Source organism: Metarhizium robertsii (genome assembly GCF_000187425.2).
Source record: "Metarhizium robertsii ARSEF 23 chromosome Unknown MAA_Scf_1, whole genome shotgun sequence".
NCBI lineage: Eukaryota > Fungi > Ascomycota > Sordariomycetes > Hypocreales > Clavicipitaceae > Metarhizium > Metarhizium robertsii.
The window spans coordinates 1,051,614-1,064,806 of record NW_011942149.1 but is presented as its reverse complement, the minus strand read 5'-3'; the positions used below and the strand labels follow the sequence as shown (position 1 = coordinate 1,064,806).

General features: G+C 53.7%; 4 protein-coding genes across 4 annotated transcripts; 2 read left to right on the top strand and 2 right to left on the bottom strand.

Moving 5' to 3' along the window:
- Positions 1 to 289: 289 nt before the first annotated feature.
- MAA_08835 (von Willebrand factor, type A) lies at positions 290 to 1,352 on the top strand (the record flags this gene model as incomplete). The annotated part of the gene is made up of 2 exons (XM_007826833.1): positions 290 to 413; positions 469 to 1,352. The coding sequence occupies 2 exons, from the start codon at positions 290 to 292 to the stop codon at positions 1,350 to 1,352; spliced, it is 1,008 nt and encodes a 335-aa protein (XP_007825024.1).
- A 2,091-nt stretch (positions 1,353 to 3,443) lies between these two features.
- On the top strand, positions 3,444 to 4,362 carry MAA_08836 (C6 transcription factor; the record flags this gene model as incomplete). Its single annotated transcript, XM_007826834.2, has 2 exons — positions 3,444 to 3,827; positions 3,913 to 4,362. 2 exons carry the CDS (start codon positions 3,444 to 3,446, stop codon positions 4,360 to 4,362), a joined length of 834 nt encoding a protein of 277 aa, XP_007825025.2.
- A 2,458-nt stretch (positions 4,363 to 6,820) lies between these two features.
- MAA_08837 (uncharacterized protein) lies at positions 6,821 to 9,211 on the bottom strand (the record flags this gene model as incomplete). The annotated part of the gene is made up of 2 exons (XM_007826835.1): positions 6,821 to 8,452; positions 8,525 to 9,211. The coding sequence occupies 2 exons, from the start codon at positions 9,209 to 9,211 to the stop codon at positions 6,821 to 6,823; spliced, it is 2,319 nt and encodes a 772-aa protein (XP_007825026.1).
- A 1,551-nt stretch (positions 9,212 to 10,762) lies between these two features.
- On the bottom strand, positions 10,763 to 12,645 carry MAA_08838 (CC1-like family splicing factor; the record flags this gene model as incomplete). Its single annotated transcript, XM_007826836.1, has 4 exons — positions 10,763 to 11,021; positions 11,086 to 11,547; positions 11,628 to 11,936; positions 11,999 to 12,645. 4 exons carry the CDS (start codon positions 12,643 to 12,645, stop codon positions 10,763 to 10,765), a joined length of 1,677 nt encoding a protein of 558 aa, XP_007825027.1.
- Between the last annotated feature and the right edge of the window lie 548 nt (positions 12,646 to 13,193).

Here is a 13,193-nt window from a genome sequence, read left to right as displayed (position 1 = left end):
TGCCAGGCTGAATCCGGCTCCGCGCCTGGTGGACCTGGCCCGGGCGCCAACCCAAGCCAAAGCGTGCAACTCCGGTCTGGTCAATGTTTGTGTGCCGAGTGTTCAAACTGCCAGGATGGATATATAAGATTGAGACGCAGCCAGCCAAGGAGGAAAAAAGGTCAACAGGTAGGCAGCGACAAAAAAACACCGTCAAGCACTTTTGGCCCTGATCCTCTCACTCACCATCGCACCTGCCTTTGCCACTGCGCCAAGCCCAACCGACATATACGAGGAAAGAGCCATCAACATGCGTCGCCTTTCGAGCGCCAGGGACAAGCTGTTCCGGTCTTCATCCCGGTCTTCATCGCAGTCCAAGAAATCCGAGAGCTCTCGTGGACTGTCATCGAGCACCTCTGGTCCCTCATCGTACCGTAAGACAAGTCCTCAGATGGTGAAGCAAAGCACACGCCTACTAACAACAAGCAGCCGGGCCAAACAACTTCAGCGACGCCCCCCCGCCCGCCTACACACCTGCGTATCAACCCGCACCCGCGCCCGTATTTCTATCGCCGCCCTCGCATGCACCCGTGCCCGTACCTGCACCTGCACCTGCACCTGCACCCGCGCCCGCGCCTGCCGGTGTCTACGGAGGCGTCTCCGATGGCGACCGCTACGCCAACTTGGCCAATTTCGACACCATCTTGCTCATCGACGATTCTGGATCCATGGCCGGCAGCCTCTGGAGAGAGGCGCAAGATGCCCTGAAATCCATCGCCGAGATTGTCACATTGTACGACGAGGACGGCATCGACATGTACTTTTTGAACCACAAGTCTAGCCAGACACCCAGCGACGGGTACAAGGCCAAGGGCGGTTACTATAACGTGGCCCGAAAAGACGTGATCGAGACGATTTTTAGCAATGTCAACCCTTACGGTGCCACCTACACGGGCAGAAGATTGGAACAAATCCTCCTCCCTTACATGAGAAAGTTTGCATCAGCCAACGACGTTGATGACGTCAAGCCCATCAACCTGATCGTCATCACCGACGGTGCACCCTCCGACAACCCTGAGCAGGCCATTCTGCAGGTTGCCAAAGCCCTCGATCAGCAGGCCGCGCCATCCTACCAAGTCGGCATTCAGTTTTTCCAGATTGGCTCAGACAGCTCCGCCACCAGTGCGCTACAACAACTAGACGATGGCTTGAGTCGTCACGGCGTTCGGGATATAGTCGACACGGTGTCGTGTCAGTGGGAGGATGCAGGAAGACACCGTGCCAAGAGGCTCACGGGTGACGCCATCCTGAAGGTTGTCTTGGGCGCCGTGGACAAGCGACTCGACGAGCATCGACTCACCAACAAGAAGTAGGCGGCCATAGCTGTCGCTACCGGACGGGCCAGTTTGATATGCAAGTGTGGCCAAGGATGGATCTGTCGTTGATGGAGAGAGAGACACTAAGCGTTACAAAAAGAAGACGCTCCAAGAAGGCCTCGTAGTCTGATGACACGGAATCAAGCTGAGCAATGGGCGGCGGAGAAGATTGATATTGTTTAAACTAAACAATCTGCCGATTTCATAACCTAATTCTATGTACTTTTTTTAAAAAACCATTTGTAACTCTATGTCTGGTCCGTGGAAGCCGGCTTATGGCATCATGTCATGTTGACGTGCATTTGTGTATTAATATTACCCCTAAGAAAATGCAATCGAGAAACATGAGTAGGTCCATGATCATATATCCGAGAGCCGACGTGACTTGCTCGGCGCATTCATGGCGATTGAGATTCTCTTGCAGCCGTGAACATCGCAGTGTCAGCAGTCAAGAAATTGCCAAAATCGCAACCCTTATTAACAACATGAAACAACTCTAGACTCTGGCACAGCCCTCACCCGCCAGCACGATACTCACCGGCCTGACATTTGCCAAAAGGGATAGATACTTCGAAGCTCGCGCCGGGTTGTGGGGGTGAGACTGGGAATCTTTATTCCACGGTACAGACAGTGATTGGGCTGACAGGAGATTCTGGTGTAGGTTTCGATACGTCGTGAACCCCGACCGGCACCATGTCAGCCCTGACAACTGCATCCCGGCAGATGACAAGTACCAGACTGTTGATAACGACCAAGTCTATTATTAGACTGCGGAACAGTGGCCGCAATGTCGCCTTGTTGGGGTGAGATGCCGCCGCGGATGAAATGTGGGTTTTCCGACGGCGGGCTGAACATCCAATTGTACATTGGGCAGGCCTCTTGCGTGCGCAACTTAGGACAGTTCTCGGTATTTCTCCCCATCCTCGCTCGTTTCTTGAATAGTGTAACAAGGGTTCAGTGTATGAGGACTTGAATTCGTCGAATAAAAGTCTTTGGCATTAAATGTCCTCGGTTTACTCGAGGCCCAGATGGCCAGACAGCTTCCATCTACACAAGAAGTCGGTGGCATCTCTATCTACGTCTCGTGGTGGCCCTCGTGTAACCTCTGACCAATAAAGAGAGTCAATTGTTGCGTTTACAAAAGCCACCGTCACCTAAACGCCCTCGCTTTAGCTGCGCAACATCTGCTCGAGCCTGCGCGTACGTGCTGAATTTTCATGACTCGGTTGTCGGGTTGATGGTTGGTTGAGTCATGGAGCCAAAAGATGGAGCAATAGCGACCCCGTGAGCCAATCTCCAGCTTACAAGTGTGCCCTTTTGGTCCCGGCACTCCTACTCGCAACAGGTCGGAAATAACTTCCAAAGCCGAGGCTTCGCTTACGTTTGAATTGATATCGATAGTACCGAGCACTGGGCTCGTTTAAAGTTGATCGATAAAGGTGTGATGCGGACCCTCGTGGCTGCAATAAGCCCCAGGTGCCGTCACTTGAACGGGCCCATGGAGCCAAGGCGGCCCCAGCCGGGTCCGGCCCAAGGTGGGTCCGGGGTATTCTCATGCCGGCACTGCGCCTGGCGGCTATCCACATCGGTGGGCAGCTCCGGCGCAAAAGTATGCAGACACGGCATTCGTATAGCCCAGGGACGGTTCAACCAACATTTGCCATTCCATGCAGCCCGCACATCGAATTGCTTCCTGGGAAACCATTATGCGTCGCAGTGGCGCGTAAGTTGCCCGTCGCCGGGTTTGTTGGTGGTCATCAAGCTTCGGGCGACTCAGCCCTCCCCCACCTTGCGTACCTATTGTCCTGGGCTTTGATTTGCTGTGTAAAAAGGGGTGTGTGGTTGGGAACGGCCTCGGCCACAGTCACCACACAAGTAGGGGGCTTTCCAGAATCCTTCTTCTTTCTTCTTATAGGCCCGGAGCTCCGATTGGGCTGTGGAAAGGCATCCCGGGACTGTAATTTGCTTCCTCTTGCAACGTGTCCATTCTCATGTGATTACTATTCGACCCCAGTTGGGTAATGCAAGACTTAAAGAGAGCGGAGAGACATGTCGAAATCCCTTTACACTCGGTAGGGATGTAGGACAATGGCAGGATTACTAGATCCCCTGTGTGCCGACCGAGGACGTCCCTCGTCCGCGGCACCTACCCACGCGTCTCGCATCACTTCGCCAACGCAGCACAAGCGCCGGCGACGGGTTCACTGCAAGTCCCGTCTCGGCTGTCTCAGCTGCAAGCAGAGAAAGATCAAGTGCAACGAGCTGCGCCCGAGCTGTTCGCATTGTCACCGCTCGGGGCTGCAGTGCATCTACGTCCACTCACCAGACCTGTCGCAGCCCTTCAAGGCGCTCCTGACCGGCTTCACAATGGAGGACTTTAGGTTCTACCACCACGTCCTCACCACAGCACTCCCGAGTCTTCCATTCGGAGGGCATCGTGTCTGGTGGCAAGTCGCCGCCACGGCGCACCATGTACGTTCTGCGTAAAAGCCCCTTATCCCATCCCCCCAAGTTAGCAATGCCTTGGTGCTGATCCTGCGCGTTGGGATTTCCCCAGCACGCGCATCTAGGACACGCTCTGCTGGCTCTCGGTGCGTCGCACCTCTCGCAGCACGGCGCGGGCGACTACACGGTTCAGGCTCTCGGCCACAGGCTCGACGCTATAAGACTGCTGGCGGGCGCGCTGGACGCGGAGCCAAAGACGGCAGTCGACGCGGACGCCTTGTTCGCCGCAACGTACTGCCTCATGTCGCAGTCGTGTCTGATGCCCAGGGACGGCATGGCCGAGTACATGACCTTTATGAGGGGGGCCAGCCTCGTCATGACGACTATACTGCCCGAATTCCCGGATTCCATCTTTGCCGAGTTTGCAAGACACGCCATTGTCGCCTCGCTGGCTTTGGCGGCTCCGGAAGAGCCTGAAGATGATGAGACTGCAAGGAGCCGCGAGGAATCTATGAAAAGGTTGAAACGTTTTTGGCAGAACAGCGCAGAATGGGAGCACTAGTCGTGGCTGGTAAGTCGCCTTGCTAGAGCGGCCGGCTGTTCTGTTGGTGGTGAGTTGGTATTCGTAAACGTGTAGGCCGAGACAACGGCCTTTTGTTTTTGAATATGTTGAGCCTGTGGGGGTTTTCACAACCTGCTCCTCCTACTGCTGCCCTTATTCACAACTGGCGAAAGCACTGCCTGTGGATTATCAGCCGTTCATCATGGGGACATTGAAGTATTGTGAAAACCTAGTCTATGAATCTCGTGCTAGTTGGTTGATTTATGGGGATTCGTGGCCAACGAAACTGGTTAAATTGTATTGATAATATTAAGCGTATAGAAACACAGTTATTTGTAATACTCTACATGCTTGTTCATTATATAGAATAATAGACGATACTTGTATCATGCTTGTAATCTCATTCAACTTAAGAGGAAAACAGTCAGCAATTCAATATAGAATAATAGAATAGATATCTCATGGGTTAGGCCAAGTTCAGATAAAGAGTCGGCGTCAATATTCGAATCATGTCGCAGTACGAGAGAAGGCCTCTCTGCCCCGAGATGGCTACTCTGGGGTTGACCGGGTAGACCAAGATTGAGGGTATGCGACCCCCTGGCAAGGTGAAGGCGCCAAAGTGTTGTCGGCCCAGATTTCTATAAAGCTTCAAAGTTCATGGGTCCGTGCCATTTCAAGCTTTTGAAAACAGCATACGGTGTACAAAACGAGGATGGGCGGAATTAATGCGCGATTGGAGCGTTTCTCTGCAGCTGCAAGGGGCGGGAACCCACGTACATTTCTCGAGGGTTTCATTCATCACGGAGCGTTAAAAAGCAGAGGTGGTGGACTTGAAGTCAAATGCGGGGGTGGAGCCAGGTCATCAAGGTCGCAATTTAAACGCACAGGCATGGACCCAACAACTCGGTAACTTCAGCCATGGGAACTGATTGGGCTTGCTGCTTACCTGCCCACCTCCAGCGGCGCCTTCACGGGCTCGCCGATGCCAATCGCAGTTTACTACCCCGGGGAACCGAGTCAAATGTCATGAAGAGGGCGGTGACGAGCAACTGGAATGCTGGTAAATATATGCCGTGTTGCTGCCGGGAAGTATGAACATCGAACAGCCGGCCGAACCGGCATATCTAGACTGGTTGCCAGTGGCCCCACCCAAGGAACCATTATCACCCCGTAATTGGCTAGCGTCCCCCGGTAAAGGAAGGTTCCGTAGACGTCAACTGGTGTTCTAGAATGCGACTGGAGGAGCAATTCACACTGGAGGCATTGGCGCTCGAAACATTTGATCAATCCCCGTCTGGGCAGCGAATGCTCCAGCGAGGTCACTCGGTCTGTAGCCGACTAGAAGCTTGTCTTTTCGGGGCAAGTGTCAAGTCTGTGCATAAATTTCGTACAGCTTCTTACCAATTCACATTGGGAGAGCGGGCGATCCCGTGGCTAGACACGCCTTTCCTCCGCCGGCTGGCAGGCAGCCACGGTGGATAAATCGAAACAGAGCAAGCCAAACTCGGTTCCCACATGCCCAACTGTGAATACTATCAGACTTAATTCAAGCGGGTTGATTAAATCAAAAAACTATTTGCAGCACACACACGTATACTAAACAATTAAGTAGTAGTTTGCTTTAAAAAAAAATGCCATTATTAGTGCATATGTACTTTGCCATACTCTGTAATCACCGACAAGTTCTCCAAGTGTCTAAGAGCGCCAAATGATTGGTTCGCTACATGTGTAAAAGCGGGACTCATCTACCACCCCTTAAACACCAACCTCGCGATACTTCATCGCACATCTTGACACGACTGATGATCGATTCCTCAGCCATGTCAAGCGCTACAGAATCTCCACACCACAAAGAATACAATATTCACAATGCGTTGAATACGGCCCACACAGCCATCAGCATTCGTCGTGCTCAGATCCACCACCAGAGACTGGCGCGTCTTCGCCCTCCAAGAAACATGGGCTCAGCCATCCAGACTTGCCGCCAACGACATGCTAGGAGAACTCATCCAAGCATCGCCGCCCCAACGCTCCAAAGAGAAACCCAAGTGTTTTGGGCCCCACGGTGACCCGGATATTACTTGAGACGCGTAGCCATGCCCAACGCAGCACCGCAACACCACGACACTCTGCGCAACTAAAAACCGGCTTCAACCGAAACCCAAGCCGTAAACAACGCGTATCTCAATTGCCAAGTCTAATCAAGCGTCGAATCCCTAAAACAAAATAAACCTAAATCCACGGATGCAATCGCAATTCCGCAAACAAAATAAACCCCCCCCCGAATGGCCCATTGCAAATCCATACCCTGGATCAAAAAGTCTTGGTGGGAAACCAAAGCAAAAATGTGCTACCAAGAGCCATATATAAACCCAAAAGCTCAGCCGAGTTACAAAATGTAAAACCTTGTCGCCATCTGCCCAATACAACCCGAATAACAGCCAACCCCCCTCCTTTCTCACTGCATACAATACACATCCGCCAGGGCAACCGAGTGCGCCGAGATATTGCTCCCCGTGTCGTTGCGACAGGTAATGACGGGCGTCGTCACCAGCGCCACCCGCCAGTGCTTGGCCTGCAGCTCGGTCGGCTCGAGCGCCGGCCAGATAGGCAGCATGCTCTGGCTAGAGAAGCGCGCGCCCACCTCGGGGAAGCGAAAGTCAAACGTGAGCCGCGACGTGAGGATCTTGGACGACAGGTCCCACGCCAGGTCGGCGACGTGCTCGAGGTCGCGGTACGCGTCGGCCGGGTTGGCCAGGCGGTTGAGCAGCGGCTGGATGGTGGCCATGAGGGCGGCCGTGATGTCGCCCACCTTTTCCCTGTGGAACGCCAGCGGCTCCGACTTGATGATTGCCTCGAGGATGTGGGCTTGCCGGTCGAGCAGGGGCTGCCGCTGCGCCGAGGGCTGGCCTGTCGCGACAAGACAAGTTGTTTGGGTCAGGCGCGAGTTTTCTAATACAACACAGGGGGGCGGGAGCTTCTTACCTTGGGTCTTTTCGAGATCCTTTTCCAGCTCGAGCAGCGCGTAGGTGCAGTCATCGTCGAAGCCGATCCATGCGTTGGGCACCCAGACTCGGTTGACGATGTAGTCGATGATGACGCGCGTGACGAGGCAGCACTTGGGGTTGTCGGCGCGAAGGTGAATGTCGAGATAGGAGGCGGCCTCCTTGGCCGAGAGCGGGTGGTAGGTGGCCAGGAGGACGGGCCACAGGGGCAGGGTGCTCATCTTCATGGCCATGGCCGGGTCGGGCACGTTGGCGTGGCGCTCGACAAACGCGCGGATCATGGCGTAAAGTTCCATGATGGACTCGTTCCACGCCGCCACCGCCTGCTCGTTCATGTGGACCAGCGGCCCGGAGAGGATGCCTCGCGCGGCGGCCGCGTTGCCCGCCGACGAGGGAGCGCTCCCGTACTCCGACATGCTGGGTTCGGCAGGTCGTCCGTACCGGGGCCGAGACGTCGTCGGGGTCTGGGGGTAATACTCGCGCGGAGGCTGGTGGTGGCCGAATGCTGTGCCAGGACGGGCCGGAGCATGTTCGGGGGCGTAGCCCGGCTGGAACTCTGCTGCAGCAGTAGGTCTGTACCGAGTAGGTGCCTGGTATGGTCTTCGCGTCGGCGGACGAGTAAACGACGACGTAGCGTTGCTGAAGAAGGGGTTCCCGGCCTGCGCAAGCCGGCCTTGGGCAGAGCTCCACGACGACGCGGATCCCTGGTATCGTCGTTCGTGGGAGAATGCAGACGGGGCCCGAGGCGGCCCAGCTTGAAGGGGGCCGAACTTGGGGGGATCAACCGCACAGGATCTGCTCGAGGCCTGGAAGACCGAAGGCGGACGAGGCGGAGGCGCCATCTCACCGTACGGGCGAGCGTCTGCGCTCCCCTGATGTCTGGTGTCCTGGTAGTTGTTAGCACCGCGTGCGGCTCTGGTCTTCATGGACAAGATGGATTGGTGAGCGGCCTGGTTGTCCTGCACCGAATCAGCCAGTGTCTCGATAGCACGGGCGACAGACTGCGGATCCGAATGCTTCATGAGCCACAGCGAGCGCCGATTATTGACTTGATCCTCCAGATAGCGTATCGAATCCTCGAGGCTCTGTCATTCAGTACAAACATTAGCGTGCTTTCATCTCAACCGCCAGCCGCTTCACAGCCTTGGCAAACGCACCTTGACAATGTCATCACGAACGTCAGCGTCCGCGCCCTCATCTTTCCTTGTTGCCTTCTCCTGAAGCTTTTTGAAATCCTCCCTCAATCGCTGCAGATCGGCCATCACCTTCTTAACATCCAGCTCCGCCTGCTCGCGCTTCTTCCTCTCCGCGTCAAGCTCAGCGCGGAGGTCCCTAATAGTCTGCGCCTTGTCGTCCATCTCGGCGTTGAGAATGGTGGCATCCAGGCTCAAGCGCGAAACGGCCTTGTCGGTATCCTCCTGGTCGAGGGTGACGTTCATCAGGGCGTCCACGAGCTGGCTGGTCTCTTGGCTGATGACCTGTCCGACTTCTTGGAGCTGGCCGACGATTTCGCCAGATTCGCTCGACGACACGCCGGGCATTCGACGGAGAGAATGTTGGATCTTGACGAGTATTTCCTGCGCAAATCGGGACTTTTCAAAGGCAGGCTGTTGCGAGACATGAGCTGCCGTCTCGTGCGAGAGGTTAGGGGCAAACCTTACATGATTATGCGACATTTGGCGAATTCGCTCGGCGCGAGCCGCGCCACCAAGCGGCGACGAAAAGTCCACAGAAAGCATACTACCGCCTTGATAAGGCACGGGCTGTTCGTTCTCGAGCTGCTTTCTCAAGAGGGCAACCAGGTCTGCAGATTCATACACAGACTGCCCCTCCGAGCCTGTCATTCTGCAAAGACAGACTCTGAAGACTGCCGATACGACTTGGGACCTATCTCAAGATGGGAAGCGCTGGGTAATTTTGCGTTCCTGTTGCAATTAGAATAGTCTGTATGGACAGATGCCAGACTACACTCCGATGCAGCACTGTTTGTTGCCCGTCAGCACGCGTCCGATTTGATTATCCGAGGCAAAGCAGCAGTGAAGCGGGATCTGGGACCGTACGCGCGACCAGTTTCGCAAAGGTGTCCCGAGTGAATATAAAATGTGAACCATCTACCTGTAAACGTTCAAACGCCACTGCCCTCCAAGAAACACGGCCTCCCCAACAAAGAGTTAAGGTCGGATCGGCTTGCTCCGTAACAATCACTAGCAAGCCATAGGAACAAGTCACTTTCTGCAAAGCAATGACCGATTTTTGATGACGCAAATCGAATAAAATGCAAAGGGCATCAAGCAACTCACCGAGAAGAAGAAGAAAACAAGCTTTGCAAGCTCAACCTAGCACAGGAGATAATACGGCTTGTGGGAAAATTAGAAACATTCAAAAAGCGGGCTAGGAACAAAGTTTAGAAATGGCAAAAGGCAAATTAGGCGCGCCGCGTAGGCACCGATGGCCACTTGGCAGGTTGGCATTTCGACCCGGAGTTGACGTGAATCTGAGATGAATGTGAACAGACAAGTTGCAGAACGCCGAAGTGCGCGGTGCACGGAGCTCATCGACGGCCAATTCCACGGCCGGGCCTGTGAAAGAAGGGCTCAATCGTGCCTGACTTTCTAATAGACATAAGTGCTAGCCCACGTGAACCGTGTACCTGTTACAAAGTTCAAAGTTCGGTGAAATTAGGTGCGTGAGATACGTGCTTGGCTGTGACATGAGTAAGTCCAGATGTCGGCGTTCCTACTCAATTCATCTCGGTGCAATTGAACCTAGAAAATATCTCCCGCCTCGAAAAAGTGCAGCATACATACTCTCATTCTATTCGTCACAATGCTCTGCAGACTGTACCACGGCACAAACCCTACGTTACTCCCACCCCGGCCATGAATCAAATTACAATTGCATATATTCTTACTATAGACAGTGAGCGAACCCGAGGCTACAACGCCAAAACCACCCTCAACAGTAGACATGTACTCCTCCTTGGTAATGTCGTCAACGTTCTAGTACAAACATTAGAGCAAAGGAAGCGGGGTCATGTCAGTCATATCACCAGGAACCTCAGGCGTTGACCGACAGTGGCTTCGTACGCGATTCAAGGCAAAATGCCATCAGAGAGAACCTGCAACATCGTGTCTAACTTAGTTTTTGCGTTTTAGTTCGGGGCATGGGTGCAGCATGGCGGAAACTATTGCGAGTTGGGCTCCGAGACCAACGGCCCTCTGCAGCGAGTCCCATGGTAGATTCGGGCGGAAAAAGTCGTAACAAGTGTTGCACAGTACGCGCTGGAGATTTCAGTCTCAGTGGGGAGTTCAAAAAACTGTCATTCATTTTGTAATTTCCACTAACCTGTCGAATACCTAGATGATGTCAGGGCAATGGCCAGCCATGTTAGCTTTTTATATGGCTCTGGTGCGAGAGAAGAGACTGCTGTAGACAGCATCCACAACTGGAGATGCATTAATCATCCTGCCGCCAAAGTATCTTCCGTTTAAGCCCTTGATGGCATTTTCACCGCCTTGGACCTTGTCGAACTTGAGATAGACGTCACCCTTGGAGTTCGGATCGACGGCAATATGAACAACATGTCCATATTGCCTCTCAGCTTCCGCTCGAATGTCGTCTTCGAGTTCCTTGACCCAGTCGTCGCCCTCTTCCCTAATTGTCGAAACCGTCAGTTAGCCTATTCAAGTGTAAACAGATGTGGTCATGCTGTACTTACTCTTCGGGGTCAAACATATTGTGCAGGACAACACAGCGACTAGCCATGTTGACGTTGACAGGAAGCGGCTTCGCTTCGGTCTTGGGCTTCACAACGACCTGGTCTTCTCTTCCATTAGAGGCTTCGTCGGTCCTGGCAAGTTTTCTCATCAATGCATCGCGACTGTAATTATTGAAGTTTACTCCTGCGACATCTGTGTCATCGAGGGCGCTTGCGCCGCCGGCCTTGTCGCTGTCTCGTCCCCCGGCTCTATCAAACGTAGAAGCCTGGCCACCGCGGCCGCCGGCTCCAGAGAAGGCGGAGCCTTGGAAATTGTTCTGTCCTGAAAACCTATGCATCAAGTTGGCCGTGCTCTCAGGGGTAAACTTATCGTTGCCCAGGCCGACTCGGATGGGTCGGCCTGCAAGATCAAAGCCGTTCATCTTCTCCAAAGCTTCTCGGGCCTGGGTTGCGTCACGGAACCTGAAATATCGCAGTTAGAATTTTGTTTCAAGTATTCACGAGAGAAAAACAAGAGGAAGCAAAGTCGAGGGATGGCTTACTGAACAAATCCGTATCCACGGCTGCGGCCATTATCGTCCTTCTGGAGTTGGACATACTCCAGTTCACCAAATGGCTCAAAGACGGCTTGTAGGTCTTGTTCCGTGACGTTGAAGTGGATATTGCCAACATAAAGGCGGTGGAAAGGGACAGAGTTCGGATTTCCACTCGTCGACTCGGTATTGCGAGCTTGTCGATTCTTCTCAGCTTCTGTGAGCTTGACAATAATAGGAATACCTGCCAATGGCTTTCCAGTGAGCTGAAGTGCCTTTTGAACCGTTTCTTCGTCTTTGAATTCAACATAACCAACTCTAGAGGCAAGCATATTAGTACAAGATCACTCACAGCCATCAAAGAACAGGCTTGGACTTACCCCTTGGATCTTCCACTGATGCGGTCCTTGACGATCTGGGCCTCGTTTACCGGGCCGGCATTCTCTTCAAAGAACCTCTTCAACTTGTCACTTCGCAAACGAGCAGCAAGCTGCTGCACGAAAACGGTACGGCTGTCGCGTTCGTCCTCATTCAACTGCGGTGAGCGAGATCGTCTGCCGGAAGATCGATCTCTTGTGCGACCTTGGTCCCTGCGGTTGGAGCGGTCGCGACGGTCTCTGCGATCTCTGTCATCTCGGGGACGATAACGCCGGCGAGGGGATCTTGAGCGGGAGCGGGAGCGGCCTCGTCGTCCACGATAGTAATCACCGTCCCTGTGTCGGCGTGAGTTGTACCGGTCTCTATCCCGGCTTTCACTGCGGCGTCTACTGCGGTGGCTTCCAGTATCACTCCGGGGGGTAGTCTCGCCTGGAGTGCCCTTACGGTGTCTTGGAGAAGTGTCCCGACGATCGCGTCGGCGGCGATCTTGGCCAGCGTCCCGGTCGCGGTCGCGGCTGTCATCAGTTCCATTTTGGGGACGACCATTTTTGTCGCTTCTAGAAGAGTCATCATTCTGGGTATTGGAGTTTTGTTGTGCTGAACCTTGGGCGGTAGCCTCCAAGAGGGCTTCGACGTCTAAGCCCGACATGATCACCTACTCTCCAGATTTTGCGGGCTTCGCAAGGATGCGCTAGCTATATAGATGAAATTGTGTCAAAATCTTTGGCCTTGCAGATGATAAATAATGCTTTTCAATGTGTCGTACGCTGCGGGTATACGCGGTTGGCGAACATGGGATGTGTTGGTTGAGATCAAGGACTGATCGTCAGGCTCCGAAGTGGAGGCGGCGACAAGACGATCCATGTAGATCACGTGATGGGGCGGCGCCAAATTTTGCACTTGCGGCTTGCGGCACTTGCGAAGGGGATTATGGGGGCACGAGGCTGTCAAAAATCCCGCCCTACTGCTAAACCGTATCGGATATTTCAACTACACAGGACGCCGGGAAACCATGTAGAGAAAAAGAAGTAATGTAGTATTAAGGTAAATCTGCCGTGTCCAAGTGCTACCTGACAGGATATCAATGTATAACATGAGCATCTCTCCACGTTCATCGTCTGCACCTACCAAGCGGCGCATTCTTCATTGTTGATGCTGTGCGCCACCAGCGGCAATTATTAACAATTATTAAAGTCG